The sequence below is a fragment of the Salvia hispanica genome, chromosome 5, assembly GCF_023119035.1.
Source record: "Salvia hispanica cultivar TCC Black 2014 chromosome 5, UniMelb_Shisp_WGS_1.0, whole genome shotgun sequence".
NCBI classification, from domain to species: domain Eukaryota; kingdom Viridiplantae; phylum Streptophyta; class Magnoliopsida; order Lamiales; family Lamiaceae; genus Salvia; species Salvia hispanica.
In genome coordinates, this window is record NC_062969.1 from 8,070,727 (window position 1) to 8,088,260 (window position 17,534).

A 17,534-nucleotide genomic window follows, 5' to 3' on the forward strand; every position below is an offset into this window, starting at 1 on the left:
TTAAGTCTAAGCGGGTCAAATTTTTACTAAATGACTGTTGACCGTCAAGAATTAACGATTCCGTCAAAAAAGGATGCAAATAATACCATTTTTCATTTGTTTTGGACTTACTTTTTGAAAAGTGAATGTTCTGAACCAAAATCATCAGTCATGTATTTAGGACCAAAATGGTACTATACTCTAGAAAGAATGGTGTTGACGTTGATTTTGATCATATCCTTAGTCTGCATAGTACTAGTAATTGCATTGGAGTATCAAACTAGAGATAGTGACACATTAATAACTCTCTGCTTCTCAGTAAAAAAATTGCTTCGTATGTATAACAAGTGGTTCAATCATAGTACTCCTATTTGATTGTCATTCGACTCATTCCTAGTATGGTCCCACAACATACCATCAGTAAAATTTAATCTTAGGGGATTTAAGTTTAGTTCTCGTTTGAAAAAAAGATAACAAGTCGAAAATATAGTTAAACATATTCCAATAATTGCGAAAGTAGTAATTCAACATTTCTATTATTCACTTCTTGCGTGTTAATTTCACCTAACTCGATAGTGAGAGTAAGAAAAGGCACCTCAGGATACATCATGATACTCATGGGCATGGGCACATAAAGTGGAATAAATTAAAATTGAAAATAAATACGTGAGTGTGACCATATTATTTAAAATTCGCATAGCTAAGTGCTAACCAATCCAAACGCTGTTAATGAGTAGTACCATATAAAATATAGTGAGTTTTACATGACATGGTTAACACTTTGTAAATTTCTCATTACATGTCATTTTTATCATCAACTCTTTTTCTTCACATAAACATTTAGAAAAAAGGAGCAACAAATAATGCCATAATATAATGATAGTACTACACATATTTAATATGATTTGGACTTTATTCTATGTCTCCAAATAGGTCAAGACTGAATACGAATGGGCTCCTCATTCTGAGTTGGGACTGGAATATGGCCTTTTTCTTGAAGACTCTTAACTGTGTCGTACAAAGTTTGCTTCACTGGTGTGAATTCAAGCCCCAAATCCTTCAGCTTTTGGTTTGAGAACTTGTATGGTTTTTTCCTTGGGTTTTTCTCATCAGAGCACCTGCATCATTCAAAATTATATGTTAATAGTGGAAAAAGTATAGTAGAAAAGTTGTGCAGCCTTTATCCCACCCAAAACAGGGAAGCAATTATTAGTGGGAAAAATATATATTATTCTTTGGCTACCCCACTATGATTAAAAAGAAGAGCTACAAGCATGATGGATTAATATTTGGTGTATTGGGGTTGGTTTGGGTCCATTTTTGATAGTGACCTAAGAGTTGGTGAAAACTCTTGAGCATCACAAAAAATGGTGCATTTCTTGAAGTGGAGTATACTTTTTTCCATGATGATTAATGCCCACAAGAAACTTCGTTTTGCTTTACTTATATCATAGTGGGTCAAATCAAAATACCCAAGGCAAACTATAAACGTATTACCAAGAAGCATGTGTGGTTAGTATTCAATTCATGCTTACCTACTCCACGAAAAAGACATAGTCAAACAAAGACAACGAAACTCACTTGGTAGGTATGGGATACTCCGGGAAGAATTTGGCAAGAATCTCCACCACTTCGCCTCGGTGGAGGACGCTCTCCGCGCAGAGGTAGCGCCCGGAGGCCGCGGGATTCTCGTACAGGAGGATGTGGGCCAGCGCGACGTCCTTGACATCAACATAGGCTTGAATTGAGTTGGCATAAGTCTTTGCTGAGCCAGTCAAATATTTGAGTATGTGAAGGACACTAGCATTCACAGTTGGTTGGAGAAGTGGGCCAAGCACCAAAACAGGGTTGATCACCACCAAATCCACCCCTAATTCCTTGGCTTCATCCCATGCAGCTTGCTCTGCCACAGCCTTGCCGTAGCAGTACCAGTTCTGTACACAACATGTCCCAAATTAGATATATATTTTATTCATATGTAATTATTCTTAGTATTATTTTATGCTAATATCCCTCGCGCCTAACATGATAGAGACATCAGAGGCCACCAAGGAGACAATCAATATGGTCACATATCGACAATCGATAAAAGTTAGATAAATATATTCACATGCGTAGTGAAATGATAGCATGACAATTTTTATTATGTTAATCTAGAGAATAGAATAGAAAAGAAACCTTGGTGTTTTTGCAAAACTCAAGGTCGCTCCAGCAAGTCTCGTCCACGACTTTTTCAGGGTCTCTGTTGGGATCCATGTAAATTGCACCAATTGAGGAGGTTATCACGACGCGGTGGACCTTCGCTTCCGCTGCTGCGCGTATCACATTCTTGGCGCCGTTAACAGCCGGTTCCACCATTTGTTCCTTTATTATTAACACATAAGTTAATACTACAATTCATCAAAAATTAACTTTGGCAAACTAAGCATACCTCTTGGGTAAGGTCATCTCTTAGTAGACTCAATGACATAAGTTATTACTACTCCAGTACTATGCCAACTTGCACACACTACTTTACTGCTCCCTTCAGTTTTCACACTTTCCTTTTGGTTTATTAAAAAAATATGTTATATTTCCATTTTTTTTTAAATAAGTTTTCTCACACATTAATGAACATAAAATATATTTTCTCCCTTTTTACTAAACAAGCAAAACAAGATCTCCTAAAATCTGTCTCTTATGAACAAGGGAGAGTAATACTTACGTTTATAAGTTAGGTGAATAACTTTATATTTTTCGTCATATTAAATCACAGGTTGTCACATTGATCACATAGTACTATGATAGTACTAAAAATTAATTTTAAGGCTCCAAGATTTCATTGAGCTTAATCAAATATTTAATCCACCAAAGTAGGAAATGTATCGTTTTTGGTATAAAGTGATTTTTGTAGCTTAAATTGGATTGGCTAAAATAAGAAAAAATTATACTCCACTTTTGGTTGGTGAGAAAATTGATTATGAATTGGAAATCGTGAAATTCGAGAAAATTAAAAACCGAAAAACATAAGCAGCAAGATATGTGAATTCACGTCAAATTGAATTAGCAACAACCCACCGGAGAACCGGTGTGACGTAAACATTGAGTCTCACACACACACGCAATTGCAGGATCGATTGGAAAAACTTACTGGATCATCGGTGACAGGCGACGCCGTGTGGAAGACGCCGTCGCAGCCATTAATAGCTTCGCGCAAGCTCTCGTACACGTTCAGATCCGCTCTGCACAGAATCAGCCTCTCATCCGCTCCTTCAAGCTCTCGCAAATGCGAATTCTTCGGATCATCTGGAGATCAAATTAAATCCAAAACTTAAACAAACAAGCAAAAAAAATAAGAACAAAATTAAAATCAATTTCCACAAAATTCACCTGGATTTCTAACGGTTCCTCTGACAGTATAGCCTTTCTCGAGGAGGAGCTTAACCAGCCACGAAGCAATGAAGCCTCCGGCGCCGGTGACGCAGACGAGTTTCCCGGGGACAGAAGGCATACCGCTTTGTTTATGCTGTGTGTTTATGCTTTGTCTGTGTGTGTGTTTGTGTGAGAGACACAGAGGCGCGAGCGAGCATGATTTATAGAAGGAAAATAAAATTCGTCACTTTACCAACCACGATGCTATAACAAATTGGAAATTAGTACTAGTATAAATTACATTTTCGAATTTAGTGTGACATAGAATCCATTGCAATTGTGGAAACAGAATCTTTTTTATTTTATTCACCTAAATCTGAATTTTTAAATTTTATTTTTAAATGGGATAGTGATTACAGATTAATCTCAATACCACAATAAGGATTAATGTGTATTTTTTATTTATCTTTAAGTATATTATTAGAATTGCAATAAATTGTTGTATCCAACATACTCTGGCAGGCGCGTCTTCTGTCAGTGCGGATCCCCAAAACTAGTACTCTCTCCATCCCAAGGAAGATGACTCATTTCTTGGGCGGCACGAGATTTTATGCAATTTTATTTTTTGTGTTGAGAAGAGAGAGTAAAGTAAGAGAGAGGGAATAAACTATAGATAAAGTGTTTATATTTTAAGTAATGGGTCATCTTAGTTGGGACAAACTAAAAAGGAAAGTGGGTCATCTTCAATGGGACAGAGGGAGTAAAATCCAGAGGTATTTGTATGTTTAATATAGAATGTGTGTGATTTCGTTCAACGGTAGATTATTAATGTCTGATGTCACAGGTCTCGGATTTGAGTTAATTATAGTATGACATTTAAAGTCATACTCCTTTTGTCCGTGAAAAAATATTTTGTTTTTCTACTTTTTTTTTTCATTTTTAAGTAAGTAGATTTCGTCATTCAACTAATTCATTAATTACACTCACCGTCTATTACAAAATTAATATATAAAAATAGAATTCATACTAACTCTTGTCACCATTTTCATTCACAAAATTAAATAATTCTAAACACTCCTATTAAATCAAAATTAGACTATAAATAGCAAAGGAATAAAGTACTCATTTGCCTTAAAAAATATAACTAAGTACTACAATAAAAGTGTTCATCCCAATAGGCTAAATCAATTGGCTCATTTAGACAAAAAATTTTAATCAAAATAAAGAGTAATTTTTATTTATTTGAACAAATAAATTTTATTTATTAGAACATTTATTAAGTTAAATAATTTTTTTTTCTTCTAAAATAGTAACTTTATTGACAAGAACATAATTTTGTTCATTAGAAGAACAATATCTTTTGTATATTAGAATAGAATTTTTATTCATAAGAAGAGTAACTTTTATCAATAAAAATAGTAGTACTAGTAATTTTTATTTAAAAAATAATAGTAACTTGTAATATTTATCATAACGATAATTTGGAATTTAATCAACCCTGTAAATACTAGCCAAGAAATTAACTGAATATTGTCATGCTGCGACATTGATATACCATTTTAATCCATTCTATATAAATGGTATACCATAACAGGTAAAATTATCAGTCGTAAATGTGATTCTTGATTTAATTTGCAGTTAAATGTTAATCTTCATGAATAACCTGTTGTCAATTAATAAAAAAAGTTTACTTCACAATCCAACCAGCCAGTTCCTATATATGCAAGGTTAAGAATGAGAGTAAAATCTCATCGGCTAAATCATTATAAACAAGCCGTTCAATGTCAACAAAACCTGAGAATTGAGATATAAGATAAATATTCAAGGCTTATTCACAAAAAACTTATCTACTAGTATAAATTTTCACAATTTACAATTCACTCACATGCATAAAAAGAAAATAGTGAGTATGATACCAAAACATCAAGAAAGAAGTAACTTTAATACAGTAGTATTTAGTTAATGGAGTAATTACTACATCAAGAAATGCATAATTTCGTCACAATTACTACTAATATTCTCATATTAATATTAAGGGATATTGGCATCTAATATCATGAAATTTTAAAAAGTTGGATTTTTCCACCAACTTTAAAATTGGCAACTAATATCATGAACTTTACCCCGGGTTTGTTTTCCCACGAATGAAAAAATTCATGTTATTTTAATAGATTGAAGAACAATTTTGGAGGGTGTGCTTCAAAAAAAAACTATCTTCAAAGATTGAAAAACTTGAAACTCTCAAAATTGTTGTCGAAAAATTATGAAAAAAAATCCGTATCATAATATTATTTGTGAAAAATTTCTCATTCGTGGGAAAAAACAAACCCGGGATAAAGTTCGTGATATTATTTGCCAATTTTAAAGTTCGTGAGAAAAATCCAACTTTTTGAAAAATTCATGATATTAAATGTCAATATTCCTAATATTAATATTAATATTAATTAAAAAGAATAACACATGACATGTTGCTGCATGCAAGTTGGGAGGTAGTTTAATACTACTACCTCTGTCCCTGAAAATTTGACACAGTTTACCATTTCGGTCCGTCCCTAAAAATTTGATACACTTCACTTTTACCATTTTTGGTAGTGGACCCCATATTCCACTAACTCATTCCTACTCACATTTTATTATAAAACTAATACTTTAAAAGTAGGATCCACATCCCACCAACTTTTTCAACTCACTTTCCATTACATTTCTTAAAATCCGTGTCGGGTCAAAGTGTAGCAAACTTTGGGGGACGGAGGTAGTATTAATTAAAAAGAATAACACATGACATGTTGCTGCATGCAAGTTGGCAAGTACTACCTCCGTCCCGCAATAGGAGTCATATACTCCCTTCATCCCAAATCAAGTGATTGATTATTTTTTTTGACGTTATTTTAAAAACATGATAATAAATAGTTAAAGTAGAGAGAGTACGTACTCCATATAAAAATTTCCTTATAATCACTTCTGTTTCCATTTCTTATTTCTTTCAAAAAAATCAAATACATATTTAGAAAATTATATAATTGATTAATTCCGAAATTAATAAAAATTGATAACAATGCAAAATTATTGTTAAATCTTGATGATATATATTAATTATACGTTATGTAAGACAAAATCATTTTCGAAATTTATATCGATTGATACCCAAAATTTTAGGATTGGTTGTTAATTGATTGATATATTAGTAAAGACATGAAATATAAATCTCGAAAAAATTGAAAATCATAAAATCGGCAATAAAAAGACCAAACTCTATATATATTATGAGTGTCCTCTCAATTATGTTCGAATCTGGCTCATCTGCATCTACTGTTTTGGTTTGAAAATCATAAAATCAATTTTGTTCAGTAGTGAAAAAGACAAATATCAAATGTGAGAAAGAAGAGTAAAATTAAATTTTAACAAAGTTTATGGATAATGGATGGAGCTGGTATTATTTTATGCTACAAACGGAACGAAATTAATATCTGATTATTTTGCAGGACGAACATTGTTCATACGAAATTAATTTGAACATTGTTTTTGCATTTTACATATAGTTATTTTATACATAAAAAAATTACTATGACCAAGATCACCAAATTTACAAATCGAATAAATATTGACGTCTTATTTATGAGTTATATCTCTCTTTAACATTAAAAGGATTAAAGGAGAAAAGAAAAGGTGATCATAGTTTGAATAGTTTGTAATTAGTAAATTTGATGATTCTGTTTTTGAAATATATAAGAAAAAAAAAACAAATTATTCATTGAGTGGGGAAGGAATTTTCTATGAGCTACTAGAAAGTGAAGTGGTTCAGTTGTAACTTGTAATGCTGTGCTCAGAAATGAATGACATGTGTTTGTTTGCATTTGAAGTTAACTTTTTTTCATTTAAATAGACAGTAGTTCACTTGATCTTCATAGAATTATTAAATTAAAAGGTTAAAGTATGTATGTGCGTGGCTATTTTGGACTACCCTTTTGTACAATAAGAATTTCCAATGACTAAAAAGTAGTGATGTCGTTGATACGTGTGATTATTGCAGCAGTGACTATTTGATTTCAAAAAAAGTACTAACACCATTAAATCAATATTATGATGATTTTATAATCTCAAACTTGTTATCTAATGATATGTAATGTCTCTTGAGATCTTGATTATTTATTACTACTCCATTCGACCTTCATCGTCGTATCTTATTGACACATTTTTCTTTTTAGTTTATCCCAAATAAGATGACACATTATTATTTTTGAAAACTTTATCTCTGCAATTAATACACATAATTACTTTTTCTTTCCCTCCATTTAATATTTACAATTACATTTCCTCTCTCCGATTAAACACATTAATCAATTGCTCCTAAAATCTCGTGGCGACTAAGAAAGGTGTCATCTTAGCCGGAACGGAGGGAGCAGTAATCAATTCTTGCAAAATCAGGTAAATAATTTGATCCCACAATTCACATATTTATTGATTGGAGGAGCAAGCGTGAGTAATCAATGCCATTACTACAACTCAAGGAGAGTTCTAAAGAATAACAATAAGCTCATAAATATTGATATCTCAACCGATAACCAATTGGTTCAATAATAACCAAGTGATTATTTTACAAACGAAATCATGTCATTAATGACATAAGAAACAATTAAACAAATACTAATAGAGTAGTTAATTTTTGATGGGGTTAGTTCATTTCGCTGTTGTTCGATTTCTAATTTCTTATGCTTTATTTTGAACCACGCCGGCCTTAATCTCAATAAATATTTAGGAAAACTTATTTGTTTTCCCAATTACCACTTGCTCTAGTGGTATTATATTGATGTGGAATAGTTAACAACCCTTTTAACTAACAATCAATTTTGAAAATGATGAGGAGTCAATAGTGGAGGCATCTCTACTATTTAGACGTCAAATTTTCTTCCGTCATTACAGTAGAATTATAGCAGTTATTTTTCTCGTGGTTTATTTTAAACTTTGCATCTAAATCAATATAATGTGGTATATTATTAAGAGCACATGTTGATTCACATTAGTATATTTGCAAGTGAGATCTTGTCCCTATCCATAACTATATTTCGAAATTTATATAGCCACCTGGAAGCTAAATTAAATAAAGAATCAACGTAATCGGAGACTTGGAGTATGTATACATTTTATTTAACAAATTCAGAAGTGGGAACATTGAAAAAAATAATTAGAAATCATTCTACTGGATAAAATGATTAGAACACAACTTTGAAGGTAGGTGAAGTCAAAAAACTCAGAAATTCTTTTGCCACAAATTGGCGAGGTCAAAAAACTTGTGTTTTAACGCGTTGTGCAAGTCCAAAAATTAAATGAGTTATGACGGATCTCACTTGAAAAGAGAATTTTCTTCTATAAACATTAATTGAAGCAGCATTTAATTAGTAATATTTTGTCAATAGTAATATTTTATGAAATTGTCAACGATATTTTACCAGATCAATCTTCCTTGATTTTTTGTTATCATAGACTGACTGAAACTTATCATCGGTAAAACTAAAAATTTAGAGAGGGTGAATTTTGCGAAGTCAATTTAGCCTCAAATATTTGTCAATAAGTGTGAGCGACGGATATTTATGTAGTAACGACTATATTTTGAATTGTCAAAAATTGATTCTTTTATAGTAGTAATAGATAAAACTCGATAAATTATAAAGCAAATACTCAGTGCATGTTATATTGTTCCCTCCGTCCGCGATTAGGAGTCCTAGTAACTTTTGCGCTCTTGTTTTATAAAAATAATAAAAAATAGTTAAAGTGGAGAAATGGTAAAGTATGATAGAGAATAATGTTGACAAGAGTCTTCTCAACATTATTCTCTTTTTTACTTTACCATTTCTCCACTTTAACTATTTTTTTATCATTTTTATAAAATAGGTGCGCAAAAGTGACTGGGACTCCTAATCGTGGACGGAGGGAGTAGTAATGAGGACAGTTGAATAAAAATATATCTCAGCTAATATAACACATTTCTTAGTTAACACGAGATTTTAGGAATTATAAGTTAATGTATTTAATTATAGAGATAAAAAGTGAGTTGAGTATTAAATGAAGAGAGAAAAAATAGTTGAATGTATTAATTAAAGAGAAAAAGTTACTTTTGTGACATCCCCAAACCACCTGCATCATTTTACACAATTGCATATTTTCATTGTCATCTTAGGACTAATTTTTATAGTATATCTTAATAGTTAAATTTAAGTCTATAGTATATGTTTATTATTACATGCTATAATGCAATGGGTTGGCTATATAATATATATATTTTATGGATATCATAAGAATAGTTTTTATTTTTCATGACTAATAAATAGAATTGTTTATATGTAGATAAGTTAAACAAAATTATAAAGTTAGATGATTAACTTAATTGAGTTATATGTATACAATACATATTTTTCTTTAATTATTATATATGAATATTATAAGTGTGCGTATGTGTGTCTTTGTGTACATGGAACTATATATGTGCATGGTATATATATTATGTAAACAAATATATACTAGTACTATGCAATACGAGATTTGGGATAAGAACTCATTTTAGAGTCCCACGTGTAGCCATTTGAATTACACGTATTAACACAGAAAAAAAAGGGGGCATTTGGTTAATATATGTGAATCGGTTTACTTGACTATATTACTAATAAGAAAAAGGAAAAGGATTATGAGAACATGAGTTTAGCTAGTAGGGACGAGAGGAATTTTAGGGAAAAATAAAATAAAATGATAGGATTGAAATTTAGAAGAGGAAGCACACGCATATTTTCAGTTTCAAGATTGAGGGCCATGGAACATGAGACAGAATCAAAAACTCGATTAGATTATCTGTCGTAATCAGGTGTGTATAAATCACATTTTTAATTTTACATGCGTTATATGATTAATTGCTATGTGTTAAATTGAAGTGAATAATTGATTATACGATGTGATACTGATATGATATGTGTTTAATGGTGATGATGAGGATATATACTTGGTGCAATAAATATATTAATAGTATATTAAATTGGAATTATTGAGTGGAATATGATATGGATATGTGATTGGTGCAATAGATATGTTTTGCATATGGTATTGGAATTATTCGAGTCATGAGATTAAAGAGGATATGTGACTGTCTTGCTCTGGATCTGATATACAATGGCAAAAGACCTACGGGTCATATACAATGATAATGGACCTACGGGTCAAAGAAAATATGCAAAGAGGGGCCTTCGTGGAAAGGTCAAATCAAAGAGGGGCCTTCGTGGAAAGGTCAAATAATTAAAAAGGAACCTGCAGGTCGTATACAATGGAAATCCCGGGCAGATACCAGGCTTGCTCAGTCACAGAATATTAAAAGGATCATAGAGGCATATGCATATGAATATTAAATTGTTTATGATATTTATTACTTCCGGTGATATATTTTGATGAAAGAATGAGTTTGATATTTGTGTGTGAAATTAAAGGTAAGGTTTATATGCACTGAGTTGTGGCTCATATAAACCACTAATATTTTTCAGGAATAAGATATCAGTAAAATTATTCGTTGACATGGGTCGTAGGAACTCCACATGTTATCAGGGTCGGTGGCTTACGCATTTTGGCAACTTCTCCTCCTCATTATTTTTGCATGTAGATAAATGTATAGTATATAGAGTGGTGAGAGGGTCCACTACGGTTTAGAATGTTTTGAAATATGTACTTGATAAATGTTGATTTTTGAAATTATATAATGTGTTTTATATTTACTTGACGTGTGGATTATTTATTTTAAAATCTTGAGTTTATTTATAGTAAGTGCATATGTCATAAGGGTTGAGGTGTGACAACTTTATTGTTTTAAATATAGAAATGTATCATCTTATTTGAACAAATTAAAAAGAAAGGTGAGTCGCCATCTTAGCTGGAACGGAGGTAGTGGTAAATAGCAAATTAGTGTGCATTATTAAGCAAATTGAGTTTAATAAGAAAAAATAAAGGACAAGTTAATATAGACCATGGTTTATTTAGCTTCTACCAACTCAAAATAGAAATACGCATATATGTTTGCGTAGTGGTAGAATGATTAATCCTTAATCTTAAAGATTCAAGTCCACCACAAACGACCTTTAAAATTTCTGTTATTTATCAATAAAAATAAAAATGTACTAGTATCTACTTATATGTGTGTATGTTGATGTGTTTTCATGTGGTCTTTAAAAATTTCTAGTTGTTCATTCATTAACAAAAAAGGATGTATTTGCAATTGCTTTTAATTTGTTAGATCTTGACAAATTTTGTTTGAATTTGTCTTGGCCTTCTTTGGCGTACTCGTAAGCCCAGAGTAGACTTATTGTTTTTTGTATGCCCTTTTCTACGAAAACACATTAAAGAATAATGATGACGTTTAAGCGCCTTATTTATGTGGCACTAGCATTCCTTATAGTCATTCCAAAATAATTCAATCATTTGGCAAAATATTTATTAGCAGTCTTATTTTGATAATAATAAAGGGCCTATACATACATATACGAAATTTTAAATAGTAGTATTACATAAAAATTAAAATGGGTTTTTTTGGTTCATTGGTTGGATGGGCTTTAGCATACCAAACTTTCTTGGTGTTTGGCAAACACGAATTCCCAAGAAACAAGTGTTGATTTATGAGCATAGCTAGGAGGGGAAAGCTACGGTATATCGTATCAAAAATGTAAATGCCGTATTTCATATCAAAATATTGGTGTTTGCTGTTACCCTATTGAATTTTTCAATATACAGAAGTTTGGGTATGAAACATTTCCAATCCAGTACCAAAATTTTGGAATACCAATGGCTTGGCCGTGGAGTTTATGGAGTACGGAGTAGTATTTTTTGTTTTCCTGCACACAACTATGATTAAAAATGATCAACATGAACCATTGTCAACCTCTCCTTTTTTTTATGAATATGTTTGTGAAATGTCCTCACACATCCAACTTCCGAGAATAAAGAAGACTCATAATAGGTTAATTCCACTGGCATAACAAGTACGCAACCACAATTTACGAATTAATGCTGCAAATGAGAACCTGAAATCTTCATTATCTTCTATGCAACATTCTTTATATCTCTCGATAAAAGTTGTTAGTGAAAATTCATCTATATATATGAATGCATATAAATTTTGTACGTATGATGTAAGATTTTTGCATAACAACCATTTACTTTATTTCAATCAACCCATTAAAAATCGGAATTAGGTTCATTAATCATGGAGAACCTTTCGAACTACACGCATTTCTATTGATATTAAATTTATGGTCGCATATGCAACTCTTATCGGATTACAAAAATGACTACATAAAGTCATAAATATTATGCTATAATATTATTGTGGATACGGTAAATTGAGGTATATAGTCACTAAAAAAGACTTATTAAGTTTGAGTAAATTCAAATGTAAAGTTAAAGCCTACCTGAAGTTGTAGACTTGTAGTCAATTACTTGACGACCGCCCACGAATGGCTGCAGTGGCTCAGGAATGACAATGGTGCCATCCTCTTGATGGTAATTTTCGACCAAATAGACGAGCATTCTTGGAACAACACATGATGTGTAGCATTGAGCATGTGCACAAACTAGGTCACTCCCAAACTGCCCTTTCCCTCATAGCATCTCTAAGGAAAAGGGTAATTGGAGAGGTAAAGGAAAATAATTATCATATTTACCTCTTCTTGATAAAATTTCATGCTCCAATGGAAAATGTATTTGAGGAGGTATTATACCTTCTTTTATTTTGAGAAGGTATCTTACTTCTTTTTATAACAAAAGGTAAAAAGTAAGTTATTTTTGTTTGCCCTTTTAGTTTACCTTCTTCCCTTGGAGTCCATTATTTTTTAAGAAGGTATAATTACATTTTTAAGAAGGTAAATAAGAAATATGTCTTCTCAATTTACATTTTCCCATTGGAGATGCTCTTAGAAGGAGTTGATGGTATTTTACTCTTGATAGCTGATACATATTCTAAGTGATAAATGAAGTGATAAATGTTATTAAGCCATCATGAATAATAAATAGTAGTAGTTGAGTAATTTCAAAATAATATTGAGTGTTTGGACATGCCATAGTTCTCCTTCCATCAATGTATGAGACGGATGGTTTCCTAAATTCGTATGGATGGCATGCAAATGAAGATAAAGGAATAATATGAACGCACGTCCCAACGATGAGAAGAGGTCTTCCTCGAAACTAATAAGTTCTACCTTGCTAAATTGGTAAAAAGAATAAATATACTACTACACCACATAATTGAAGATAAAGAAAAAAATACTAATAGCAAGAAAATAGGGAAGAGCAAAAATAATTACCTAAAGCCCGTTTTCATGACTTGTGATAGAGCCCAATTTACGAGGCCCATCTCCAACAAAACTGCTTCATTCTATGTCTTCAGGTAATACAACTTTGAACCACCAACCTATGAAGTAAATTGTCAATTTGAGAGTTGAATACAGAACGATCGCATAATCATTTTTGTTTTCCAGTGTTCATTTTTTAATACAAATCAAACTGGATTTATTTTTAATGTTTAGTAGGGTATATAAATCATCTAAAATGGAATTCTATGAAAAAAAAATGAAAGAAAGTTTTAAAAATAACAATAAAAACATTATGTAAATTAGATATTTTAATAAAGTTATAAACTGAAACTTTTTTTTTACTTACGATAATTGAAGGACCTGAAAGTGGAAAAGTTATACTATATTTCAATATATAGATGAAAAGTAATAAAATTGGAAAATGAAAGGATCATTTTTGTTTTTGTGATTAATGGGAAAATTGAAAATATTTTAGAAGAAGAAATAGTGAAAGGTTTTAAAAAGAGTATAAATAATTGTTGCGATCCAAAATTATTGGTAGGATAGGATTGTAAAATTGTTCACAAGCCTGATTTAATTCATTTAATTGAAATTTTTGCATAGATTATTGGGAAGGTTTACTGGGTTTATAACTCTATTTTGTTATTTCTAGCGCTGTGTACAAAATATGTACTGTATAAGGTTATCGGTGTTTGATTATGAAGCTCTCAAGATCGCAATTTTCATTTTCATAATATACACATCTGAGACATCTCCATATATTTGAGATGAAGGTGATTAAGTTGGGACAAATGAAAAAATTATTTTTGTTCTCGTGATTAATGAAAGAGGAGAAAAGAGCAGGAAGTGAACGGTTTTGGAAGGACTATTAATATTTATTGGGTTGTTGCTTTATTTTCAAGTGTATCGACTCCCTCTCATTTATCTCAAATCTAAAAGCGTTATAGTTTGTATGTCGACGATTAGGGCTGGCAAAACATACCGAAATACTGCACTTACCATACCGAAAAAATACTGAAAATACCGAATTTTCGGTATACCGCACTTTTCGGTACGGTATGATACCTTACCGGTAGATTAAGGTACGGTAAAGGTATGGATTTTGCATATACCGCGGTATACCGCATCATACCGCAATTACGGTATGTACTGCAAAATTACGGTATATACCGTAATTTTGCGGTATATACCGTTAATAAATATATTTTTTTAATATATATATTATTTATAAAATTATAATAATATTTATATTTTTAAAACTAAAGAAAGATTAGAGGCATAATTCGTAAAGCAGTAGCAGCCATCATTAATTCATTGTTTTGCCCTAATTCTAAATCTCAATTCTTCAATATTTTATATATCAAACAGGTATGATTTGCGGTATACCGCGGTATATACCGAAATATCGGTAAGGTAAAGGTTTTCAAATTTTGACATACCGAATTTTCGGTATACCGCATTTATATATCAAACAGGTATGATTTGCGGTATACCGCGGTATATACCGAAATATCGGTAAGGTAAAGGTTTTCAAATTTTGACATACCGAATTTTCGGTATACCGCAATGTGGTATACCGAAAAATTTGGTAAGGTATAAGTATGACATTTAGTCATACCGCAATTTGCGGTACGGTATGCGGTATGACATTCTCGGTGCGGTATACCGTACTGTGCCAACCCTATCGACGATAACTTTGCTTTCATATTTGGGATGTAATCATGTGATGTACTATGTTTTTGTCTACAAGAAAATTCAGATAGTAAAAGTAAGAATTTTCTATTTCTTTCACAAATAGAATATCCTGACAAATTATGCTCAAGATCCAATATTCCGCCATAAAAAATAATACTCCCTCCGACTCATGTTAATTGTGTCACTTCTTTTTGCACTCATTTATGGAAAAATGATATTAATAAATATTTAAATGGAAGAGAGTAATGTAAGAGAAATAATAATATAAAGAAAACTCTACTTCACATTATTCTCTATTATTTTATTTTTTTTCATTTTAATTATTTATTATTATTATTTTTTTAAAATGAGTGAAACAAAAATAACTTAAAAAATGTGGGAAAAGGAAGTAATTGGAAAAATGACAACGTTCGGCTGAGGAAGGGAGCTGGATCCCCTGCTGTGCAAAATGCCACAGCAGGGGATGCAGCAGGGGATGCTGTGGTGATCCAAACCCTTCATTCTTAAAATGAAAATAAACAATACAAGTATATAAAATTAGTTTGTGGTGTAGATCACCACAGCATCCCTTGCTGTGGCCCTGCTGTGGCATTTTGCACGGCAGGGAATCCAGCTCCCTGAGGAAGTCAAGTGGGCATCCCATTCTAGTATTAGTATTTTCTTAAGAAAATAAAATTCATGTCATGTATCGAATAGGTTAGATACTAATAGAGAATAAAATATGGGATGAAAGTAAATGATTAGAAAATCATTTTTTTTTATTAAAATAGAATACAATTCAACTGAAAGATAATATGAGAAAGAACATACATTATTATCAATAAGATTAATAAATATAGGATTACATCACATCACTAAATAAATACTCCATTATTAGTCGAAGAGAAACAGTTTTTATTAAGACATGCGCAAATAATCAATAGCAATTTAACATTTATAAATAAACTATTAAGTGGGGCTAGCTTATACTAGTAGGCACGCCATATCATTCGTTAAGTTCATTTTCAAATTGATAATGAGAAGATGTCTGCCTAAAATGCTTCTCCAATTTGAAGAAAAAACAAAACCCAATTGTTGGGCTATAGTACTATACTATCTCAATAAAATAAAGCATAATGAACAGATTAAAAAAACATGCAAACCACGTTTTTTGTATTCTGTAAATCAATTATTCCCTCCGTTTTCGTTAAAAATAATTTTTTTTACAAGACACAGTTTTTTTGATAGAATTGTGGATCATAATAAATAAAAGAATAAAAAAAAAATTAAATCTTTTGTTATGAGATTTATTATTATTATTATTATTATTATTATTATTATTATTATTATTATTATTATAAATACAGAAAGATGTCATTTTAATTAGAATTTAGAACAATCTAAAGAGAAATATGGGCATCAAGATTTAAGGGGAAGTGTTTTTAGGGATATATGTTGCTGTCCACGTGTCTTGCCTTATATTAAGAAGTCAAGCTTATGGCGAAAATAAATGTATTTCATAAACCAAATGGTATTATTAAAAAAGTAATATCACATGTTCCGAACAAATACTATCACTAATTATAATTGCAACATCTTATAAATCCAATATCAATTAAAATATAACTCTGTGTAAAATTTGTCTCAGGATTTTCAAAATAATACAGTAATAATTACTTTGACGCTTCATCTGATTTATTTGAAAAGTTGGAGTAATCTAATTATCTTCTTAACCTTATAAAAAAAATTGGGATGTGAAATTACGAATGCAGGCTATCCTATACAGGGTTAATTAAAACTGAATTGAATCTCATTTTATATAATTAAATCAAATATCAAAATTAGGATTATAATATCGAATGAGTAAGATATATGACATCTGACAACCAAATTTAATTTATTATAATGATTAAGAGTAATTATGTCAATTAATATCACAATCGATTATGATAATATCTCGATTCTTGTAAAATTTGACCAAATCACGTAATTTACTTATAATGATATACACATTCAATATTATTTCATCTCTCCCAGATAATTCGTCTCACTTTGACCGAGTATGAGTTTAAAGATATATAAGAAAAAGTGAGTTGAAAAAATTAGTGGAATGTGAGTCCTACTTTTATATATTAGTTTTATAATAAAATGTGAGTATTAATGAGTTAGTGAAATATGAGGTCCACTACTAAAAAT

At 31.0% G+C, this 17,534-nt stretch overlaps 1 protein-coding gene across 1 annotated transcript; it reads right to left on the minus strand.

Annotated features, from left to right (window-relative positions):
- Positions 1 to 687: 687 nt before the first annotated feature.
- Positions 688 to 3,582, minus strand: LOC125191244 (cinnamoyl-CoA reductase 1). Its single transcript, XM_048088759.1, has 5 exons — positions 3,349 to 3,582; positions 3,110 to 3,264; positions 2,158 to 2,343; positions 1,561 to 1,913; positions 688 to 1,097 (listed from the first exon to the last, which is right to left on the minus strand). The coding sequence occupies exons 1-5, from the start codon at positions 3,467 to 3,469 to the stop codon at positions 914 to 916; spliced, it is 999 nt and encodes a 332-aa protein (XP_047944716.1). The 5' UTR covers positions 3,470 to 3,582; the 3' UTR covers positions 688 to 913.
- Positions 3,583 to 17,534: the final 13,952 nt, after the last annotated feature.

What these genes read in the sequence shown, in the direction of transcription:
- LOC125191244 (XM_048088759.1), bottom strand. Translation starts at nt 3,469, where the DNA reads ATGCCTTCTGTCCCCGGGAAACTCGTCTGCGTCACCGGCGCCGGAGGC. An exon ending in CGCCTGTCACCGATGATCCA is followed by an intron (nt 2,344 to 3,109) that starts GTAAGTTTTTCC and finishes TTAATAATAAAG; the next exon opens with GAACAAATGGTGGAACCGGC. An exon ending in GAGTATCCCATACCTACCAA is followed by an intron (nt 1,098 to 1,560) that starts GTGAGTTTCGTT and finishes TGAATGATGCAG; the next exon opens with GTGCTCTGATGAGAAAAACC.